The following is a 19,098-nucleotide window of genomic DNA, read 5'->3' as shown; positions in this document are numbered from 1 at the left end:
ATAGGGCTTCTTAGTGGCAATTTTTCCTGGGAGATTTTTCAGGTTGAGAATTGGTCAGGTTTCAGTCCCTTGATCTCAGATTGGCTAGATCTCTGCTCAGGGATTGGTTGGTTTTCTGATTAGTTGATCAGGGGGGCAGATCTGGTTCTGTGTTCAAGACCAAACTTTTTTTTTTTGTCACTTCCTTTTTAGCTTTTGGCTCTAGTTTTGGGTCCAGAGCATATTTCTTTCACTGGGCCAAAGTGTGTTCTTTTGGCACTGGTTTCAGGGTGTTTCTTTCACCGGCTGATTTGAGGACTAGAGTGTGTTTCTTTGGCTGGCCCTTTTACCCTACAACTTTCCATCCACATTGGGGACATCTTTAGATTCTCATCTTAAAGCTTTAAAACAAACAAAAAACAGGACATGTAGGGCAGTGGTGGCGCACGCCTTTAATCCTAGCACTCGGGAGGCAGAGGCAGATGGACCATTGAGTCTGAAGCTAGCCTGGTCAATAGACTGAGTTCCAGGACAGGCTCCAAACGTACAAAGAAACTGTGTCAAAAAATAAAATAAAAAAACGGAAAACAAACAAAAAAACCCCCCAGCAACAACAAATATAATTATGGGAAACAAAGAAGCAAAAGTCACATGTAAAAAACCATACAAGAGTCCCACAGAGACTGCTAGTGTACTGAAAAGCTGTTTCTCTGGAGACCCCTGCCTGGCTGACTCCCTGGAACCCTACACAGTGCAGCACTCAGCTAAGACATTTCTCTCAGCCACTCCTAGTTTGTAAGCTATGGAAACAGTAGAACTCTTCCACCTTCCCAATGACTGAGAAATAAAATGGACACAATCTGAGAAAGCATGGTTGGCTTTATTTTTTTATACTTTTTTATTTAAATAAGGAGAGTTCTTTCATACGGAAAGAGCTAGTACAATCACATATTTGAAAGGAGAAACAACAGGGACTGAACCGGAGGGAAGGGAAGGTGAATTCACCATTCCATTTCCCATCCGAGGTAAGAGGTTCCCCAAATCACGTCTAAACAAGCTGCACGGTACACCTTTAACATCGTCTGCCCTTTCAAATATCTGGTCTTAGTGAAGACAAAGGAAAGGCCAAAATAAAAGGAAAAAAAAGAAAAAAGACCCTCAAAAAGAACAAAAACCCCCAAATCTTTTTCTACAAAGGGTATGAGGTTGAAAGCTGAGGGCACAGGACCCGTTTTAACAACTGAGGAGCCTGCTGCTCCAGGACTGTGACTTGCCAACAGGGGGCCTGGGGATGAAGCAGGTCTGAAGCAGGTGGAAGCTGCAGGGGTCACGTGCCTGGAAAGTCACCAGTCAGAGCTGGTGGGCCTAGTGGAGAACACAGCCGGTGTTCCCACATCCCCAACCCAGGGCTCTGTTCCAGATAACTTGTCTAAGAGGCAACGCACAAGAAAGCTGACTTTCTGGAAGTCTCCACTTCCCACTCATCAAAGAATACAACGAAGACACACTTTTGTGCCGTTGGTTGTAAACGATGCCCAGCAGGCCCTCTAACCCAGGCTTGCATTGCTGGAAATGAGGGCAAATAAACCTGAATACCTGGCAGAGGGGAGACCCAATGGATGTCGGGAGGGGGTGGGGAGGTGGACTTAGCCAGAGTTGCCTCATGGCCTCAGCAGGCACTCTTCCCTGAACTCCGAGGTCCGACATTCATGAAGCCATCACAGCTCCAGAGGACAGGAGAGTAATGTCGACACTGAGATGTCCCGGTAGCTCTAGCAGCAGGAGAGCGACCATGGCTCTAGACATGAACCAGCTTTTCAGAATGTGTAATGCAGCCATCCTTTGTTTGCCCCCTAAGGAATCTAGACCCAGAAGTGTTCTGTGAACTCTGAATTTGAAAATGGTACACTTGGGAATAAGACAAGGAAAGCAACTGTTAAGAAGCCATCTTCAGTTGAACACACCATCAGGACCGACAGTACTGAAGAGTTCCTGGATGCCAACCCATGGATTGCACCATCAGTGGCCCAACAAAGCCACTAGCATTAGGAGGTAACTCCAGTAGGCAGGAGTAAATAATTCTGCCCCACCTCCACCCATCTCAGCAGTAGAAAAGACAGGTGCTGGATTTTGCCTGCAAAGGCCATGGCACCTAGACAGAACTCCTATGTTTTATCTATGATCTGAAGAGGGGGTTTGAAACCAAAATGAGACCCCAAGTCCTATTATACCTTGAGCTTGGTGCTAAAATCCACAGGAAGAGACACTGCACTAAGAACTTGGCTTGACCAGATCATACGAAGGGCAGGGACGTCTGGAGGCCTGAAGCCTGCCCCCTGTCCCCAGAGTCTGGCTGCAGTGTGCATCTCAGCGGGGAGGAGCCCACTGCTGAGGTCAGAGGCGCGAGCACAACTTCACATGCAATCTCTTGCCTCCCTGCACAGAGCAAGCAGACATCAGATAAACAGAGCAGTGGGACTTTACTTATTTCTGTTCCATCTAGACCTACAACATCAATACATATAAATAAATTCTAGTGTTTCTTGTTTTTATTTGGGGTGGGAGGCTGGAGGGAAACAGGGTGAGAGAAAGGACTGGAAACAGGCAGCCTCCTAAGTTCCCTTCTCAAACAGGAAGTGCCATAATTCTGACAGCAGGCTCCCGAAAGGGCACATTCTGAGTTTGTAACAGCGTCCTGGACTGTGAAATTCTGAAGGAGAAAGCGTTCGTTTCTTTTGACACATAACGCCCACCAGCATTAGGGGAGGTGGGTCTAGCCGCATTTCTAAGGACAGGTAAAGGTGACTGTGTGTGGCTTTTACTGAGATTTGGCAGTGGGACAGAGGGCTCAATCACTGGGACAGTAACCAGATACTTCCAGGGTGAGGGGACAGCAGGTGAGGGACAAGGCAGATCTGTGCCAGGGACTCTAAGTGGGCAGTGCTTTTTAGGAAGATCCGGGACAAAGACGTGACTAAAGGCTGGAGGGCAGAGGCAAGAAGGGAGAGGAGCTGAGCGCAACAGATGCTTTTCACAGGGCTGCCCTGTTAGGTAACCCTGGGGACAGTGGGGGGGGGGGGGAGCGGGGACGACTGTGCTTCTTTCCAGCAACTGGCAAGGCAGCATGCAGCCCCTACAGGAGCACCCAAGATGCTTCTGTTCTCACAGCCATAGCAATAATGGCAATAGATGCTTGTCCCAGCCTTGCCACCACTGTTGAGTTCTGAGGCAGGTGGTCTTCAGCACCCCCAGGTGGGTGATTAATTGGGGATCCCAAAGAGTATCTGAGCAACTTGAAATCCCCCTCCACTTTTCTTTGAGTGACGGGATGATTTCCTTGTTCTTAGTGAGAGCAGAAAGCCCAGCACACAGGCGCTCACACAGAACCTTCTGCGTGGGGCAGTACTAAGAAACCATCCTTTTAGGAAGGCTTCACTGGCTTCTCTGCAGGCCACTGTACTTTGACCTTGCCCAGTTGTCTGAGGATAGGTTACTTGGCAACCTACCCACCCTGCTTTGTTACTGGGAATGAAGGACATGAGGAATGTCCCATAGCCTTTGCTGTTGCAAACTCTAACAGGTGTCCACCTCTGTCCTACTGGTTTTGGTGATAAGCTGTGAGGGATGGATAAACAGGGATCCAGAGGGACACAGCAGGAAGAGGAAAGGAAGGAAGCGGGGAACACGGCCACTCAGAAGGCTAAGGCATAGAGCCTCAAATGCACAGTCCCCTAGTGGGGTCTATGGTTTGGTCACCTCTGCCAATGCTGACTGTAACTCCATAATTCCTCTCTGGTCCCCAACACTCAGTGTGTCCACTGACTTCAGAAAGGCCCAGAACAGATAATTCTTATGCTGAAACATCAACTCCAAGCCAGAGGCCGGAACTGAACTCAGATACCAACCTTATGGCACCGAAGGTAGCAAGGGGCCACCAGATAGACTAGTTACATCCTTAATAACGCCAAAGGTTAGCCAACTGTGTGTGTGTGTGTGTGTGTGTGTGTGTGTGTGTGTGTGTGTGTGTGTGTGTGTGTGGACACTCTTAAGAATCACCTCTTAAGGTAGCACTGGGACATGTCAAACAGGACAGAGATAAAAGGAGACCACTGGGGACAGCAGAGCAGAGAGAGGACAGCAAGGAACGTATAAAAGTTCAGCTATACAGACGTAGCTAGCATTTTGTTCTTCTTTCCCCTTTGTAAAAACCGTAGCTGCTTTTTAAAACAAAAAGCCTCCAGCTAAAATTAAAATGACCCTGCTGCCAAACCACTGTGCCTGGGGATGGGGCAGGCGGGCGGGCGGGTCTGCACTGCGCAGGAGACTCACTCGACAGTCACTGGGCAGAGGGGTGGGAAGGAGGGAGTCTGCTCTTTTGTACCAAAGCAAGCAGGTCGAGGCCATATATCCACGATGCGGGCTGACTGACGATGGAACTTTCAGGAGCTTTCGGGAGCGGAGAGAGCTCTGTCCAGGCTGGTGCACCACCCGTCCCTGTCAGGGTGAGGCAAAGACGCCAGGCCCCTTCAGGCTTTGCTCTCCTCCACCTTGACCGCCCGGGGCTTGATTGCTCCGGTTCGCTTCATCTGGGAGGTGGCTGAGGAGGCCTCCTGCAGCTTCACGGTTCCCAGGCTGGGTTTTTCATCCACTCGCTTTGCCTTTGGACAGACAGACAGGAAAATCAAAGTGACCACAGAGCAAGATGTGTAGAGACCCCTCCCTCCCTGCTCCTGAGTCAGACCAAACACTACCCTCAAAAGCCCAGGGAGGAGTCTGGTGTGTAGCCAGAACTGCCCTGCCCCTCCCCCAAACAGGCACTGAGTGCAAGATTCAGAGGCAGGAAGACTCTGGGGTCTCTACAGAGAATTCAGCAGTAGCATATCCTGGGTGAAGCATTTCCGGTCCCAAGGCTGATGGGAAGAACCTTTCTGAATCAGTGCCCCACTGGCAAGCAAACAGCCCCTTCAGCAGACCACTTATCTGTAGAGGGATAGGGCCGACTTGGAGTTCCCAGATCTTGGCCCATGATTCAAACCCATCCCAAATGCCTCTGAATAATTACATTTCTTTTCCCCAGGTCCCAATTTGATCAAGATTCCCAAGCAGGGTTCCATTTGTCCGCAGCTCTGCACAGTGGAGTGACCACTGCAGGTTTGCTCCTCATTTGGTCTAAATTCTGGGAGGAAACTTTGTTGGGTGGCTTTCTGTCTTTTTGTCAGTGCCAAGGACGGAATCAGGGCCTCACATGTGCTAGGGAGGTGAGAGGGTCAGAAACCGTTCCATAGTAGGAGGTGTGTCCCACCAAGGAATCCTGGGAAAGAGGGTGAAAGGAGAGCCATCACTCTCACACCTCCACCTGCCAGTGACAAATTTATCAAGCCCCAGCCCAACTTTACAGGAGGAAGAAAAAAGGGCCTACATGGAAAGACACTGAGGAATCCCCACAGTGGGGGAGCTGCACCCCAACTATGATCCCACCCAGGCAGACAGAGACATGCTACACCACTCACTAAAGCTAGCACGCACACACACCCCAGCCTCTGAGCTAACCCAGGCCTAAATAGGTCTCCCAGAGCGCCATGACAGTCCCAAATGGCTGGGGAAAGCACTCCTTCTGGAGTCACCTCTTGTGGGAACCAGTATCTTCCCTTCTCCGCCGGACAAGGAATGATTCAGATACCCATCAAGAGAAATGCTTTCGCCAGAAGGGACTCAGGTGGCCCAGCTCGAAGCAGTAGGGCATATTTCCCTATTTTTATTAAAAAGCATCCATCAGATGGACAGTCCCCTCTCCTATGGCGCTGGGAGACAGGCCTAAGTGTCCAGGGCTGCAGGGTCTGGAAAGCCATCTTCTACCTGTTGAACGTAGTGTCCCTGCACAGAGCCCATGTTAACTGCTGATCCAGAGGCCTTCCCACTGGGGCTAGCAGAGCTAGGCCTGAAAAAACCAAAGGCAGGGTTGAGAATACACACGTGTCACCACAGAGATGGAGTCAAAGCCTAGCAGCACACAGAAGCAGATTGAGCCAGGGAGGGCCCTCTGGTCAGAGGCCCTAGCAGACAGAAAGCAGAGACCTGAGACAGTTGAGAACACAGGACGGGGAGAAGGGTGGTCACCAGTGTCCCTCGGCACTTCCAGGAGACACACCCAGGAGAAGATAAGCAGCCCTTGCTGTGAACAGGCAGACGGTGGCCGTCCTCAGCTGTGGAGCGTCTGGACTAGTGTAATGCAGTGCCCAGATAAAGGCTTGCAACCAGCACCAAGGAACTATAACGGGAGTGATCTTATCGGCTCTCCGTTGGGGAACGGGAGGAATCCACAACTGCTTTTAGTCCCCGAACCCCTTAGATGTTTGAAGAAGAAAGGTCTTGTGTCTGAAAGAGTACTAGGCAGATGTCAGTGGGTGTCTTGAGTGTGCAGCTGTGAGGTGCTGGGACCCACCACCCTGCTAAAAGGCACCCTGTGGACAGCATACCCCTGCAATTTCTGACCAAGGGCTCCCTTTTTTGCAAGGCATGTACATCTCAGTTGCCCCATTTCTCAAAACCTTGGGAAACTATACAAGTCCCAGCAATCTCTCTGGCCACCACGATGCCTGTGACATGACACCCAACAGCCCCTCCACCTCTAAAGAGATAGTTCCTAGGATCTCAGATACCCCACTACGAAGACTCAAATCCCTCAGACAGTTAACATGGTGTTTACATGTGACCTAGCCACATTCTCCAGTAAGCTCTCGTTTGGTAATAGGCCTCATGAGTTCGAGTTAGCATATGCTCGATACTGACCCACAACATGCAGCTCCTCCTATATACTTGAAAACTCCTTCTAGACTGCACACCAACACTATGTAGATAGTACGTACACTATATTGCTTAGCAATGAGGACAAGAACCATTTTCGTCCTCCCAAATATTTCCAATCTGCAGATAGAGAGCCAACAGTTTCTCCCGAGGATGAAGCTGCTTCCTTACTATACCCAGAGTACTGCAATCACGCTGGGCAGGCAGAACTATGGTGTGGGCTCCTTTCTGAAGCTTCCTTCCCCCTCCCTCCATGCACACCGTGCTGGGCTGTCTTCCACACAGCTCTGCTAAATGGGCCTGCTGCCAGGTAATGACAGCAAAACAAAATGCACGCATGCACAAACAAAAAGAAGCCACAACAGCAAGAACATAGAATAAGAGGAACTGGGGGGTGTCCATCAACCCCCCCCCCCGTTTGTGGAGGTGACACAACGGAAGTAAGTTCCGGTTCAACACAGCCAAGTGTCAGGACAAACAGTCACAGTGGAGGCAGGACTCTGCCTGCAGACTGTGTTGAACTGCAGGTGTGTCTGTCCCATTCCGTGTGTAAACACAAGGCATCAGGCTGCACACACCATCAGGCCCAGGGCTAGAGCTATGTCCCTAACCCAGCATGGGGACCAGGAGCTCCTGCACAACCCAGATACCTCTGAATCAGGCCAAGGAGAACATGGGTGGTTACTACGGAAAACAGTGGGCACCAGTCTGTGGTATGGGAAGAAAGGCCACCCACACCCAGCACTAAAAAGTTCTGAGAGGGGTCAGAGGGTAAGCTTGGATATGAGACCTTGGGGCTGAGGCTGACACCCCAGAAAACCCTCTCGCTCCTCTGAACATCTTACTCTGCAGAACAAACCCGGCTTCCCTAGGACTCCCTATGCCACAGTTAACTAAAGCACAGCACGCTACATGCCCAGTGATGCCAGGGTATGCGAAGGGGCCATGCTGCAGTGCTGTCGCCATTCTCCTCGGACACAAGGGCTCTTGGGAGCGACTTATCGAAGACCTAGCAGTGGGCCCCACCCCCAGGGTTCATCTTTACCTGTAGGCTTGCGGGGATGGTGCGGAGCCTCCGGAAGGAACATTCTGTTTACTGTCGGCAAAGTGGAAGCCTTTCAGCTCCATCTGAGCGGACTAGAGTAGTCAAGAAGCAACACGGTCACTCAGCAGGCAGAGACAGCCTAGCCCACAGTGGTCCCAACCCCAACCAGGCTCAAGGGACAACTGTCTCCTAGTGCTTATTGTTGCTTTCTCTGTGGCCCATTACCTAGATACCAGCTACATCAGAGCTCCAGTGGCCTGATAAGAAGTGCAGACTCCTGTGTTTATTCAAGAGTCTGGGCCCTGCATCTGTGGTGGCTCCAAGTGGCTCCTCCCCATTGGCTGAGGCAGTGGCTGTACGCTGTTCACATGCCAGAACCTGTCTAGTTTACACACATGCAAGGAGCCTATGGCATCTGGGACTCTGCAGACTTTGCAGTGTAGACACATGAGGTTGGGAGCCTGCACTCCCTGTAATCAGCTCTGCTCTAGGAGTCTCATTTGAACAAAGCCCCCATTCTGGAACCACCTTTACCTCTCTGCTGGTGTTCAGGACCGGTGGTTGGGAGCCAGGTGGAGGAATCCTTCGGGGGGCCCCAACAGAGAGACTCTGTCCTGGAGGCAGCTGAATGGACTGTGGCAGGATCAGTGGCTGCTGCCCGGAGCCATACCGAGGCAGTGGCATAGTGAGCTGTTGGGTCACAGGACAGTCAAGGGGCAGAATGACCCTGGGGAGGAAGCTAAAGCATGCAGGTGGGAGTGTGCGCAGCACTCCTGGGTGCTCGAGGAACCTGTAGGGGGCTGTGTGGCCTTGGGGAAGCCACAGGTTTAACCTGCAGACTCGAGCAGTGACAATGACAGAACACCATACATGACACACGTATCACATGTCACAAGGTCAGATGGCACTCGGAGTGCAGGCTCGCAGGGGAAGACAGCAGAGAGCTCCCCCAAGGGAAGCTGCTCAGGAAGTCTTTCCTTATGTCTCTTTGTGTGGCCCAAAGATATGAGGCACACTCTTCTGCACCAATAGTGGCAAAAAACAAGACCAAACTGGAGCCTCAGAGACCCTTCTGGAGCATACCAGACAGCAGAACAGCAGCTCCCACAGGGCCCAAGCGATCATGAAAAAGATGGGGGGGGGTTAAGAACTGGGGGGAGGGCTGGGCCACTTAGGTCTCTCAGTCTCTGTCCTCTTCATCTCCCTGCTTTGAGTCCACAGTGGAGGGTCAGAAGGATCTATTGGAACTGCATCACTGAGACTTGTGGTGGCACCAGGACCTCAGAGCAGAGTCGAGCAGGAACAGATAAAGTCAAGCAAGAGATGCCTGGGCTGCTATACTCACTGCAGTCTATTGGGGACCATGGGCAAAAGGGGCAAACAGTTAAGTCCCTGTAGAGACAGCATGGCACAGGTAGTGAGGATGTGTGTGTCACAAACACCGAGTCTTTTCTACAGGCTGAGGCAGCAGGAGCACCTGAAGGACCAGCAGAGGCAATGATAGGAGGATGGGGGATAATGGAGACTGATGAGAAGAATGAGACGGACCCAGCATGCTGGAGCTGCCAGTAGACACAGGGTTGCAGAAATGAATCTGGGAATGGGCAGTGCTTGGATGATGACCAGAAGGGAGAGCAAAGACAGGAATGAAGGTGACATCCACAATCGGACAGCAGCAGGGGCAGGTGAAGGAGAGAAGAGGGCGTGAGGAGAAAGGTGAGCTAGGGATAATAGTGTGAAGAAGGTAACTTGAAGAGTGGGGGCAACTGGGGGATGCTATAATGGGTGGCTGGGGTGCAGCCCAAAGAGGACCCTCAATTAGACTTATATCTACACTGATAGGAAAGAGAAGGGTACTAGCCAGGGTGGCCTGCAGGATGAGGGGGGCTTCCTAGGAATAGGATGCTGCTGTGGGCCAGAAGCACACAGGCAGGGAGGTGTGACCATGGGCTTCTGTGGACCATCACCACCTGTTTCTATGGTGATGGGAAGCAAGGCAATGGGGAGGGGGCAACATGGGAGAAGCAAGCAAGAAGTGGGCTGTTCGGATGTAGGGTTGCTGGCAGACAGAGGGAGCGCATGGCTCTGAGGGTCTACACCCTGGGAAGAAAACAAGCCATGCCACAGGGTTGAGAGGAGAGCTCTTTCCAATAGTGTGGTGTTGGACCACTGGGAGCTATTAGTCAGAAAGGTAGAGCTGGTGACTATGTATGACCAACACTGTGGGCATGGTCAAGGGCATCGAAATGGAGTTAAGAGGGTCAACCAGGAGCCCACAAGAAGGAAGGGCTCAATGACAGATTGGCCAGTAGGAAGCTCCAACATGCAGAGAGAGCAGGCCTGCCATCTACGGCTCAGGCGGAGACTGGAAGAAGGGAGAAACAAAGTCACCTGCCCCACTTCCATTCCCACAGCCTCCATCTGGGGGCTGCAAATGTCTCCAACAGAGCTCCGAGGAAAGTTAGGTCAGTAGAACATAGTGGTGTGGGAACAACGAGAAGAGCTCTGCAGCAGAGGGATTCACATGACATCACAGGGGCAGCTGAGAGAGTCGAGGAAGGCAGGGGCTTGAGAGAAAAGCAAACTGACCTGTGGAAGCTGGGAATCCAACATCTGGGAGGTACCCAAGCCGGTAGCCTGGCCGAGCTGGCCCTCATAGACCAGTGCCTGGTTTCCACTCATGGGCTGGTAGGGTGAGCCGGACTGTGGCTTCACCATCTCCAAGGGCTGTATGCCAGGAAACGCAGAGTACGGGGGTTTCAAGGCCGTGCCCCCAGAGAGGATCATAGTGCTGGGTGGTGACAGGCTGGGATGCATGTACACCTGAGACCTGCAAAAGCCAGGTGGACGTTAGCTGTCAACACTGGGGAGCACAGCGGCCGAGGGCTTGCACACAGATCCGACTTCCCCAGGAAACTATTCAAAGGGCCTGGACGAGCCCAACACTGCTGACTGGGGACCATGAACACACCCAAGCTGTGGCAGGCCCAGGAAGACACAATGATGCCCAAAGCTGAGGCCATCATGCATACTGAGTGGGAGTGGGGTGTGGGGGTAGGAGCTGGCACTGGGTAGGAGGGATGGGCACAGGAAGAACATTATCCGGCAGAGGAGCACAGGCAAGCACAGCAGGGAAGCGCGGAGTCTCTCTCACCTGAAAGGCTGCAGTGAGCTGAAGATCTCCTGGGACTGGGAGACAGGGAGCCCACCCCTCAGCCCAAGCTGCGCCTGGGCCTGCAGAGATGTGTGGAGGGAGAGTGGGATCTGCTGGGCAGTGGCAGCCTGCAAAGAGGAACCAGATGATGGCTGCATTGAGCCCAACATGCCTCCCCACCTCCACCTGCTCCTGGCCTGTCAGCAAGGGTGCTTCCCAACACATCTGATCTGGCTTCCCACAGCCAAAGATCAGCAGCAAGACAAGGCACGGTGGAGCCCTAACACTGGGACAGTGCACGGCAGAAATGAATCCAGCCAGGCATACACATCAATGGGGCAGATACGTGCAAGGTGAGTGTGGTGTCTCACACTTGTAACAACAGTCTGTGGGTGTCTGAGGCTAGAAAACCTCTCTAAGCTCCAGGTCAGCTAGGGCTAAATAGTGGGTTATAGGTCAGCCTGACCACAGAGTAAGATTCAAAAATCATAGGGGCTAGAAAGATGGCTCAGTGGTTAAAAGCACTTGTTCTTGCTGAGGACCTGGGTTCAGTTTTCAGCAGCCACATGACTGCTAACAACTGTCTGTAAATCCAGTTTGGAGGATCTGATGCCGCCTTCTGGCCTCTGTTCGCAGTATATGCACATAGACAAACGAGCAAGCAAAACACCCATATCAAAAACTGAAAATAACCCTTTAAAGAATAAAAGGGAGCACTGAGATTCATTAGTTGGATCAAAATATTGGAAAACTAAGCACGACATGTCTTGAGAGCTGTGACAGCCCCCATCCTCTGGATCAAGACTCGCAGTAGGAAGGAATGCTGCCGTGGTGTGTAGGAGGCCAGTATCAGTCTTTGGAGGAGGTTCCAAAACAGACTGGCCTTCAGCACAGACAGAATGTCAATCTTGTGCAAAGTCAACACCCTGCCTGTTCCTAAAACTCTCTCTTTCTAATGCATCTGTGCCCAGAGACCCAGACTTTTCAGGCCCCCTATAGCCAATGTGCCCCCACTGTAGCTGACCCCAGCTAAGAGAAGCAAGTAACAGTATCTGGGGTGTTTACTCCATGCCTCTTTCTCTCTCAGAGATTCTTTCTACAAACACTTTCTGGGTGCTATGGTCTGCCAGTGCTGGGGATCACAGGAGGCAGGGGGCAAGATCACCAGCAAAGAAATGCCGAGACCAAGGCCACGCTGCCTCTGACCTCTGGCCACTTGGCTTCCCACCCTCACCTGCTGGTAACTCTGCTGCTGAGGTATGGTTTGAGGAACCAGCCGGGGCTGACTTGCAAACACGTGGCCGTCCAGGTACAGAGGTGGGAGGTGGTTGCCTGGGAAGAGACAGAAGGCAGACAAGGAAGAAAAGGATCAAGTCTCCTCACTGCACACGGCCACGTTCCCCAGGGGACTCAGTGGGGCTGAGGACACGTGTGAGCAGAGGCTCTGTGATTCTCTGCTGTAACACACACCTCAGGCAACCCAGGCAGTGCAGGAGCAGAGTTCCTGACCACTTAACCACTCACCAGCAGGGCTGGGCCTTTGGGAGGGCTATTTACTATGGAAGAGAGCTGCTCAGGTCTCTCAGTCTCTGTCCTCTTCATCTCCCTGCTTTGAGTCCACAGTGGAGGGTCAGAAGGATCTATTGGAACTGCATCACTGAGACCTTGGCAGCTGGGCCCTCAGAATCCCCAGTAACAAGCATGGTGACAGTAAAAGAAGCAGAACAGCTACCAGCAATGGGGGACCCGAGTTTAAGCCCTTGATTCATGGTGCAGTCACCCCGTGGCACAGGGTCACCAGCCTGCTTTATAGGAGAGGTGACATTAACCAGGGTCTGACTGAAAGCTGTATCTCTGCTCACTCCTCTCTGGCCACTCCCTCCCTGTGGTACAGCAATCCTTCCTCCCACAACAGAGCAGGTGGGAAGCTGTAACCCTGACTACAATCAAGTGTCACTCTGTGAGAGCAGAGCTGATAATCCAGCTTCTCTCCATAGCGAATGGAGAAGGCTCCCGAGCCTGGCTCAGGGGATGTGATACCTGGCATCGAAGCAGAAGGCGCTACAGAAGCCACAGGCATGGGTGGCATGGACACTCCACCAAAGGAGCTGTAGCTGACTCCGTTGGAGGCGCCCACAGAGGAAGGAGGCTGGATGCCCGAGCCTGCACCTCCTGGAGAGCTCTGCTCCGGCAAACTGGGGGAGTTTTCCCAAGCCTTGCGTGCAGACTCCATCTTTGGAAGCAAGAGGAGGGGAGGGATGCAAATTACTACTGGGAACAAAGGGGACAGTAGCAATCTAAGCCAGAGGTGCAGAAGGGTTCCCTCTGTACCTCGTCACAAGTTGAGGCACTGGTGAGGACCCTAGACCAGTTCAGGCCCGACTTTACCTTCAATGTGAGGTCTGCCGTGGGGAAAGACATGGGGGACAGGCCTATGGCTCTCTGGATGTGGTGATCCCGCCGAAGGATGGGGATACTCTGCGTCAGTCCTGCCTGAAGAGGAGAGCAAGGAAGTCATGGGCATAGGCAGGGCTCAGGGACACAGGGTAACTGCTCAGCTGAACACAACGCCATGACCAGACTACCTAGAGCAGGCTGTGTAGTTCAGTGTCACCTCCACACCCACACTCCACACCCACACACCCACGCTGCCAAGTACCTGGTTTGGCAGAAACCTAACGTCTGGCTTGGGAGATGGCCAGGTCCAGAGAGCAAAAGTGGTGACTGTCACTCAGCTCTCTGGGTCCTCCTAACACAGGTAGGAAATGCAGTCACTGGACCAAGCATAGAGTGCTGGGCTTATTAGCCAACTGTAACAATCCACCCGGGATTCCCAAAGTCAGGAGACGTAGCTAACACAGTCTTTCAAACACACTGAACCTCAACTGTTTTCATTCAATGCCTGGCAATGTTCTCCAACCCTCTAGGGAATGCTGCCTGGGTGTCCTCCCTCATCCAACAGGTCTACAGAGGACAGATCAACAAATGCAGAAGCTGACCGTTTCTCCAAGCAGTTCACAAGGTTGAAGCTCCCTTTCTTGAGCAAAAGTGGGGGAGAGCAGCCTCCAGGAGGTAACCTTACTTAACCACTGTTACCCGCTGGCCATGAAAGGCCAGTCTGAGGACGGGCGCGTGTGGCTCAGTGTTACAGTGCTTGTCTGGGCTCTCTCCCTATGGAGAGCAGTCTGCACCACAGCTGGCCCAACGGGAGCCCAGACCCTAAGAGGACTGATACCAGCTCCAGCCAAAGGCCCCCAAACCTAGCAACAGTCACACCACGGAGCAGCCAGCATGGGCGTGGGCAGAGCTGGAGGAGGACGTGCTGACTTACATTACTAGCCAAGACATCCTGAAGCTTGGCAACTGGATTCCCTACAGGACCAGAAGCAGAACCAGGGGGCAGGCTGAAATCAGAGTCCTAGAAGAGAAGGGTACACAGTGTCTAAGCCCCGCCCATCTCACCTGTCACTAGGCCCACACCAATGAGGCTGTCCACTATGCAACACTCACCAGAGTTACAAGAGGGGTGACCACACACACAAGAAAGGAAGTCACCTGATTTGTCTCTGCCTACCCTGATCATCTACAAAGCAATCCTGTAATACCTGCCTATCCCGGACTCTGTGCCAATACTTTTCCCAAAAGAATGCTCAGCTTCTATCTTTTTTTTTCCCTCTAGGAGACAATCCTATTTGTCCACCTAAGCACAAAAAACAAAGAAAAGAGTGAAAGTGAAGCTCACTTTTGGGCTGACTCCAAACTCAATGGGTGGTACAGGCAGCACAGAGTCCACATGAACCTCCACCCCATTAACAGGGGGGACGACGGCCCCTTGCAGCCGCTCGGCCCCCTCCGAGCCCTTTCTGTTTTTCAGGGAGCGCTCATTGCCGATGGGTCCTGGTCTGTGCTCCTTGCTCTGTCCAGACCCCTGCTCTGAGTCCTGGGTGAGAAAGCAGAGAGGCTGAGACACACAGGCTTCCAGGTGCCCTTGGCATCAACCTTCCACCCAGGCCCTGGCCCCACTAGGGGACTTTCGGGTTACCTTGTGCTCAGACTGCTTCTGAGCTTGGTCCTTGTGGCTGTCGGCCTTGGATTCTGTCAAGCCAGGCCCACTCATCTCCTCTGGCTTGAGTGTACCGTACGGGGAACTGCGCTGTGAGGAGGTCGCGGAGGATTCCCGAGACTCAGCACTCAAGTCGACGCCACTATCTCCCTGGCTGCTCTTAAAAGCCTGCTGTGCGGAGCAAAAACTGGGTTAGAGCCCTGTCCCCAAACTGCAAAGCGCAAGCATCCGGGAGGCAAGCCTGTGTGCACGCAGCACTGGCGCTCCTCCCCGACCACCACCATCCACCACTGCAGTCCCGACCTGGTGACAGTGGCTGCCCATGGCCCACGCCCAGCTTAATGAAAGCGTCGATGCCACTCAAGCTCGTGACCATAGACACTGCATGGGCTGAGACTAGACTCCTAAATGGGTTTCACTCAAAGCATACAGGTGCCAGCTAAGACCACCTCGAAGGTGGCTTTCAATCCAGATGTCTCTTCCTTGTCTCTTTGCTCATGCAGGCACCACACAGAAACCAGAGACCAAGGCTAACGAGGATGACAAGCTAGGGACCACAGCAGGGCACTGTAGCAGAAGGGCACGTGGGTGGTGGTGGCACTCACCTCTGAGGTGCCAGGCTCAGTGCTGCTGAAGGCAGTAACAGCTTTTCTCCACGAGTCGCTGGCTGCGCCCTGCACAGGGAGGGCTGCCAAGGAGAGGAGACAGAGTCAGGGCACCAGAGAGACAGGCAGTCTGGAAGACACAGGCTTATGAGTTCCCTTCCACTGGCGTGGACACCACTGAAACAACAAGCTACGGACCCACGGCCCAGGTGCTCTGCATTCCCCTTGTGACTGGGCCTGATCCAGGCACTGCCGAGAGTTTCTCTCAACAACCTTCACATGTAAACAAACACAGAAGTGAAAAACCCAAACCTGCTCAAAATATAATCCATTTTACACTGGTTTGTTTTTTTTTTTTTTGCGGGGTGTGGGGGAGCTCCATGGAGAAGGAAAGCTGTTTTTAGACAGGGTCTTCAATAGGTCTGGCTGGAACTCGCAGACCTGCCTGTCTCTGCCTCCTGAATGCTGAGACTAAAGGTGTGTGCCCCACACCCGTGCACTCCCTGGTCCTTCCTCCCTTCACCTCTCCACTGGCCCCATGCGGACACCACCCTGCAGCAAAGCTGCGAGTCAGCAGCTTCTCTAAGTCTCTGAAAGGTCCAAGCAGTTAACCCACAGACCTTTCCCAGAATCCAACCACAGCCAGAGCTAGAGCCTAGAAGACGTCTATGCCCTCAAAGCCACACACACAGGGGCCTGGTCTGGACAATAGCACTGCAGAGTCCTTGACTTCTCTGAAGACAACTGCTCTTCGGTCCGCTGCATGCTACCATGCCCATCTGGCTGCTGGCAGTTCTAGGAACTTACTGCATATGCACGCTTGCAGTCCACTGGTGCCATGCTAAGTAAGGACCCTGTCACTGAGCCACACCTCTACCCACTGTTCTGTCTTTACCGGGTCGAACACCATGTGGCATTGTTTTGCTAAATACTATAAACAAAGTTTTCACCAGCAATATGAGGATGAGTGAAACTATGAAAAACCAGACTTGAAGGAACTTAAGTCAGCCATTGCAGCATTTGTCCCAGCCTGGCGTCGGCTATTGTTCTGCAGAGTGGGCTCTCCTAGCTCCTCTGCAAGCCACAGAAAACCTTCCAGTCAACTACAATCTTCCAGTTCACAGCAGTCCCCACTCGAAGGAGGGCTTCAAGAACAACTTGATCATCTGGAATGGCTTTGCATTTTAAATGGCAAGTTCAGAAGCACAGCTTCGAGCAGGACATTATAAACAAACAAAACTACTTTAAGGAAAGCACACTTACTTTAGTCTGAACCTTGCCCTTTTCCTCCTGTTGGAGAAGGGCATTCCCTAACCCCTCCTTGCCATCTGCCATCCTTCCTCTAGTTAAGGCTTGCCACTGGCTCTCCTAGTCTACCGTACTGGCACCAAGGATATCAACCGCCCGCAACTTCTGCAGCAGCTGCCTCGGCGCCTCAATCCAGGTGAGGCTCAACCCCAGCTCTGCCGGGACCACTCATGCTCCAGGCTCGAAGGCGTGACTCTCGGAAACGAGCCTCACCTTTTCTGAGCCAGGCACCCACCTCACCTTGGCTGCCGCTCTCCCAGATCTCAGTGCCCAGGCTGCTGCCAGGCACGGCCACATCGCCTTGCTCCAGACACAGGCTGTTCTGCTTTTTGGCAAACCGAGGAGGAATACGTGAAGAAAGGCCTCGACCTTTGACAGGGACCTAGGAAAAAAAAGAGGCTAATGCAGTCTAGCCTAAGACATGAAAGATGACTAATTCTCCTGGGAAAGTGTCTTGGCTCACAACACCACTTGGACTAGCTTGTGACGCCTGACGCTTGTCTTCAAAACCTCAGACAGGCCCAGGAGCAGGCTCAAGAAAGAAGTACCGAGTCTCAAGCACTTTGGCACAGGGTTCTGGGCCCCTAAGACTTATAAGAACAGGAGTCACCAAGCCCGGCTGGGATATTAAGGAAAAGATGAAGAAAAGGGGTGCTGAGACCCAAGGTCACACTTTGTTTGTTAGACCCTGAAGGTCAGCCTCTTTGTGACTCCATCTCCTGCTGTCTGTCTGAGGACAGCAGTAGCAGGGTCGGAGACAATGCGTGCCTGACTCTCTCCCTTCCTCCCTTCCTCTTCCACCCAGGCTGTCCTCTAGTCCATGGCTCTCACCTGAGCAGCCTGTTCCTTCTTTCTTCTCTCCTCTTCCAGCAGGCGGCGCTGCTTCTTAGTCAGGACTTCAATGAAGCCTTCGCCCACCATGGAGCCCACTTCACTCTCCTCCCCAGGGCTGGACCCGCAGTTGTCAATGATGGCATCTGAACCAAGTCGCAAGAAAGAACAGGCGAGTCATGCTCCAGGAACCTGGAACCCAGCACTGCCTGGCTCACAAGTCCACTTTTCAAAGAGCAGTCTCACTGGTGCCTATGAAGCCTGGACAGGGTGCCCCCACCTCTCTCTTGCCTAACTGCCTGAGACATCGCAAGCACAACCCAGAGGTGCTCAGGCACCATGATGGAGAAAACTCACAGACCCAGTTCTGTCTGTTTGCCAGCCATGCGGCCTTGAACACACCATGGGTTCAGCAAGGCTAGAAGCATCTTAAGACAGGGGTTCTCCAAGTTCCAGAGCCCAGCCCCAACTCACTTCCATAGCCCAGGTCAAACTGCTTCCGGGCCTCTTCCTGCTGCTCACCAGCCCTCTGGGCAGCTAAGGTGGCCTCCTTCTCTGCTTTCTTACTGCTGGCTTCAGGACTGTCGGAGCTGGCATGAGTGGTCCGCTCCAAGGCATAAGATGAGTGGCTGCCACCAAGGCCTCCAGGCAAGGCCTCTTCTGGAGACCTGTAAAGGAAGGGGGAGCGCATGAGTTCACCATCACTCAAAGGCAAGGAAAGAGGGATGAGAAAAAACTTCCAATGCACAAGGCCCACACACAGACACAGCAGCTATCTAGCTCCAGTTCCTTCTGCTGAGCCGTCAAGGGTCAGGAGGGCCTGCCAACAGTACATGCTACGTGCCGGTTCAGTTCTGTGGGCCAGGGCTCCACCTCAACAGGGGAAGGTGGCTGTTAGCACCCCCTCCCAGCTTTCCAACCCCACCCCCTCCACTGCATGCTGCCTGCAGGAGACTGCAGTGGGGAGAAGGGGCTGGGTTAGGTGCACCCAGGACAGGGCCACCAGCCTTTCTGCACAGGCTTTCTTCGCTGAAGGGCTCCTGAGCACATTCATGATGCCTTGTGGGGGCAGGAGTGTGGTTGCTTGAAAGAACAGACGCTTTCTCGGGTAAACTTTCTCAGGGTATGTACACCCTGGCTATGAACCCTGAATTATGAGGACAGGAGGGGTGAAACATCTGCGCATTCCCTGGAACCTCAATCCGAGGCACTGACTGGGCAGCAAGCTCATCTTCAAGCAAGCCTGGGGCAACGGGCCAATACCTAACAGACTACTATTCTACCCAAAAGCTCCCAGTTCGAGAACCAG

At 52.8% G+C, this 19,098-nt stretch overlaps 1 protein-coding gene and 2 non-coding genes across 15 annotated transcripts in view; all 3 read right to left on the bottom strand.

The window, feature by feature from the left end:
• Positions 1-840: 840 nt before the first annotated feature.
• Positions 841-19,098, bottom strand: part of Prrc2b (proline rich coiled-coil 2B) — an 80,769-nt gene continuing 62,511 nt past the window's right edge. For 3 of the 13 annotated variants that reach the window (XM_075985793.1, XM_075985796.1, XM_075985794.1), the window contains exons 17-33: positions 18,264-18,457; positions 17,790-17,935; positions 17,199-17,340; positions 15,651-15,733; positions 15,025-15,216; positions 14,725-14,943; positions 14,314-14,400; positions 13,371-13,475; positions 13,023-13,215; positions 12,217-12,314; positions 10,983-11,110; positions 10,418-10,658; positions 8,363-8,518; positions 7,829-7,920; positions 5,836-5,917; positions 5,225-5,290; positions 841-4,637 (exon numbers count right to left, since the gene is read on the bottom strand). In XM_075985793.1, coding sequence (XP_075841908.1) covers positions 4,506-4,637; positions 5,225-5,290; positions 5,836-5,917; positions 7,829-7,920; positions 8,363-8,518; positions 10,418-10,658; positions 10,983-11,110; positions 12,217-12,314; positions 13,023-13,215; positions 13,371-13,475; positions 14,314-14,400; positions 14,725-14,943; positions 15,025-15,216; positions 15,651-15,733; positions 17,199-17,340; positions 17,790-17,935; positions 18,264-18,457 — 2,356 coding nt within the window. In that variant the 3' untranslated portion in view covers positions 841-4,505. The remainder of the gene's footprint in view (positions 4,638-5,224; positions 5,291-5,835; positions 5,918-7,828; positions 7,921-8,362; positions 8,519-10,417; positions 10,659-10,982; positions 11,111-12,216; positions 12,315-13,022; positions 13,216-13,370; positions 13,476-14,313; positions 14,401-14,724; positions 14,944-15,024; positions 15,217-15,650; positions 15,734-17,198; positions 17,341-17,789; positions 17,936-18,263; positions 18,458-19,098) is intronic. The other 10 variants (XM_075985802.1, XM_075985803.1, XM_075985797.1 and 7 more) reach the window with 9 other exon arrangements.
• Positions 9,005-9,089, bottom strand: LOC142858024 (small nucleolar RNA SNORD62). Its single transcript, XR_012911918.1, has one exon. It is a non-coding gene; the product is annotated as a small nucleolar RNA SNORD62 (small nucleolar RNA).
• On the bottom strand, positions 12,561-12,645 carry LOC142858022 (small nucleolar RNA SNORD62). The gene has a single exon (XR_012911917.1). It is a non-coding gene; the product is annotated as a small nucleolar RNA SNORD62 (small nucleolar RNA).

Source organism: Microtus pennsylvanicus, chromosome 9 (genome assembly GCF_037038515.1).
Source record: "Microtus pennsylvanicus isolate mMicPen1 chromosome 9, mMicPen1.hap1, whole genome shotgun sequence".
In the NCBI taxonomy this organism is placed as follows: Eukaryota; Metazoa; Chordata; class Mammalia; order Rodentia; family Cricetidae; genus Microtus; species Microtus pennsylvanicus.
Note: the sequence above shows the minus strand (reverse complement) of the source record. Positions and strands in the feature narration are given on the sequence as shown.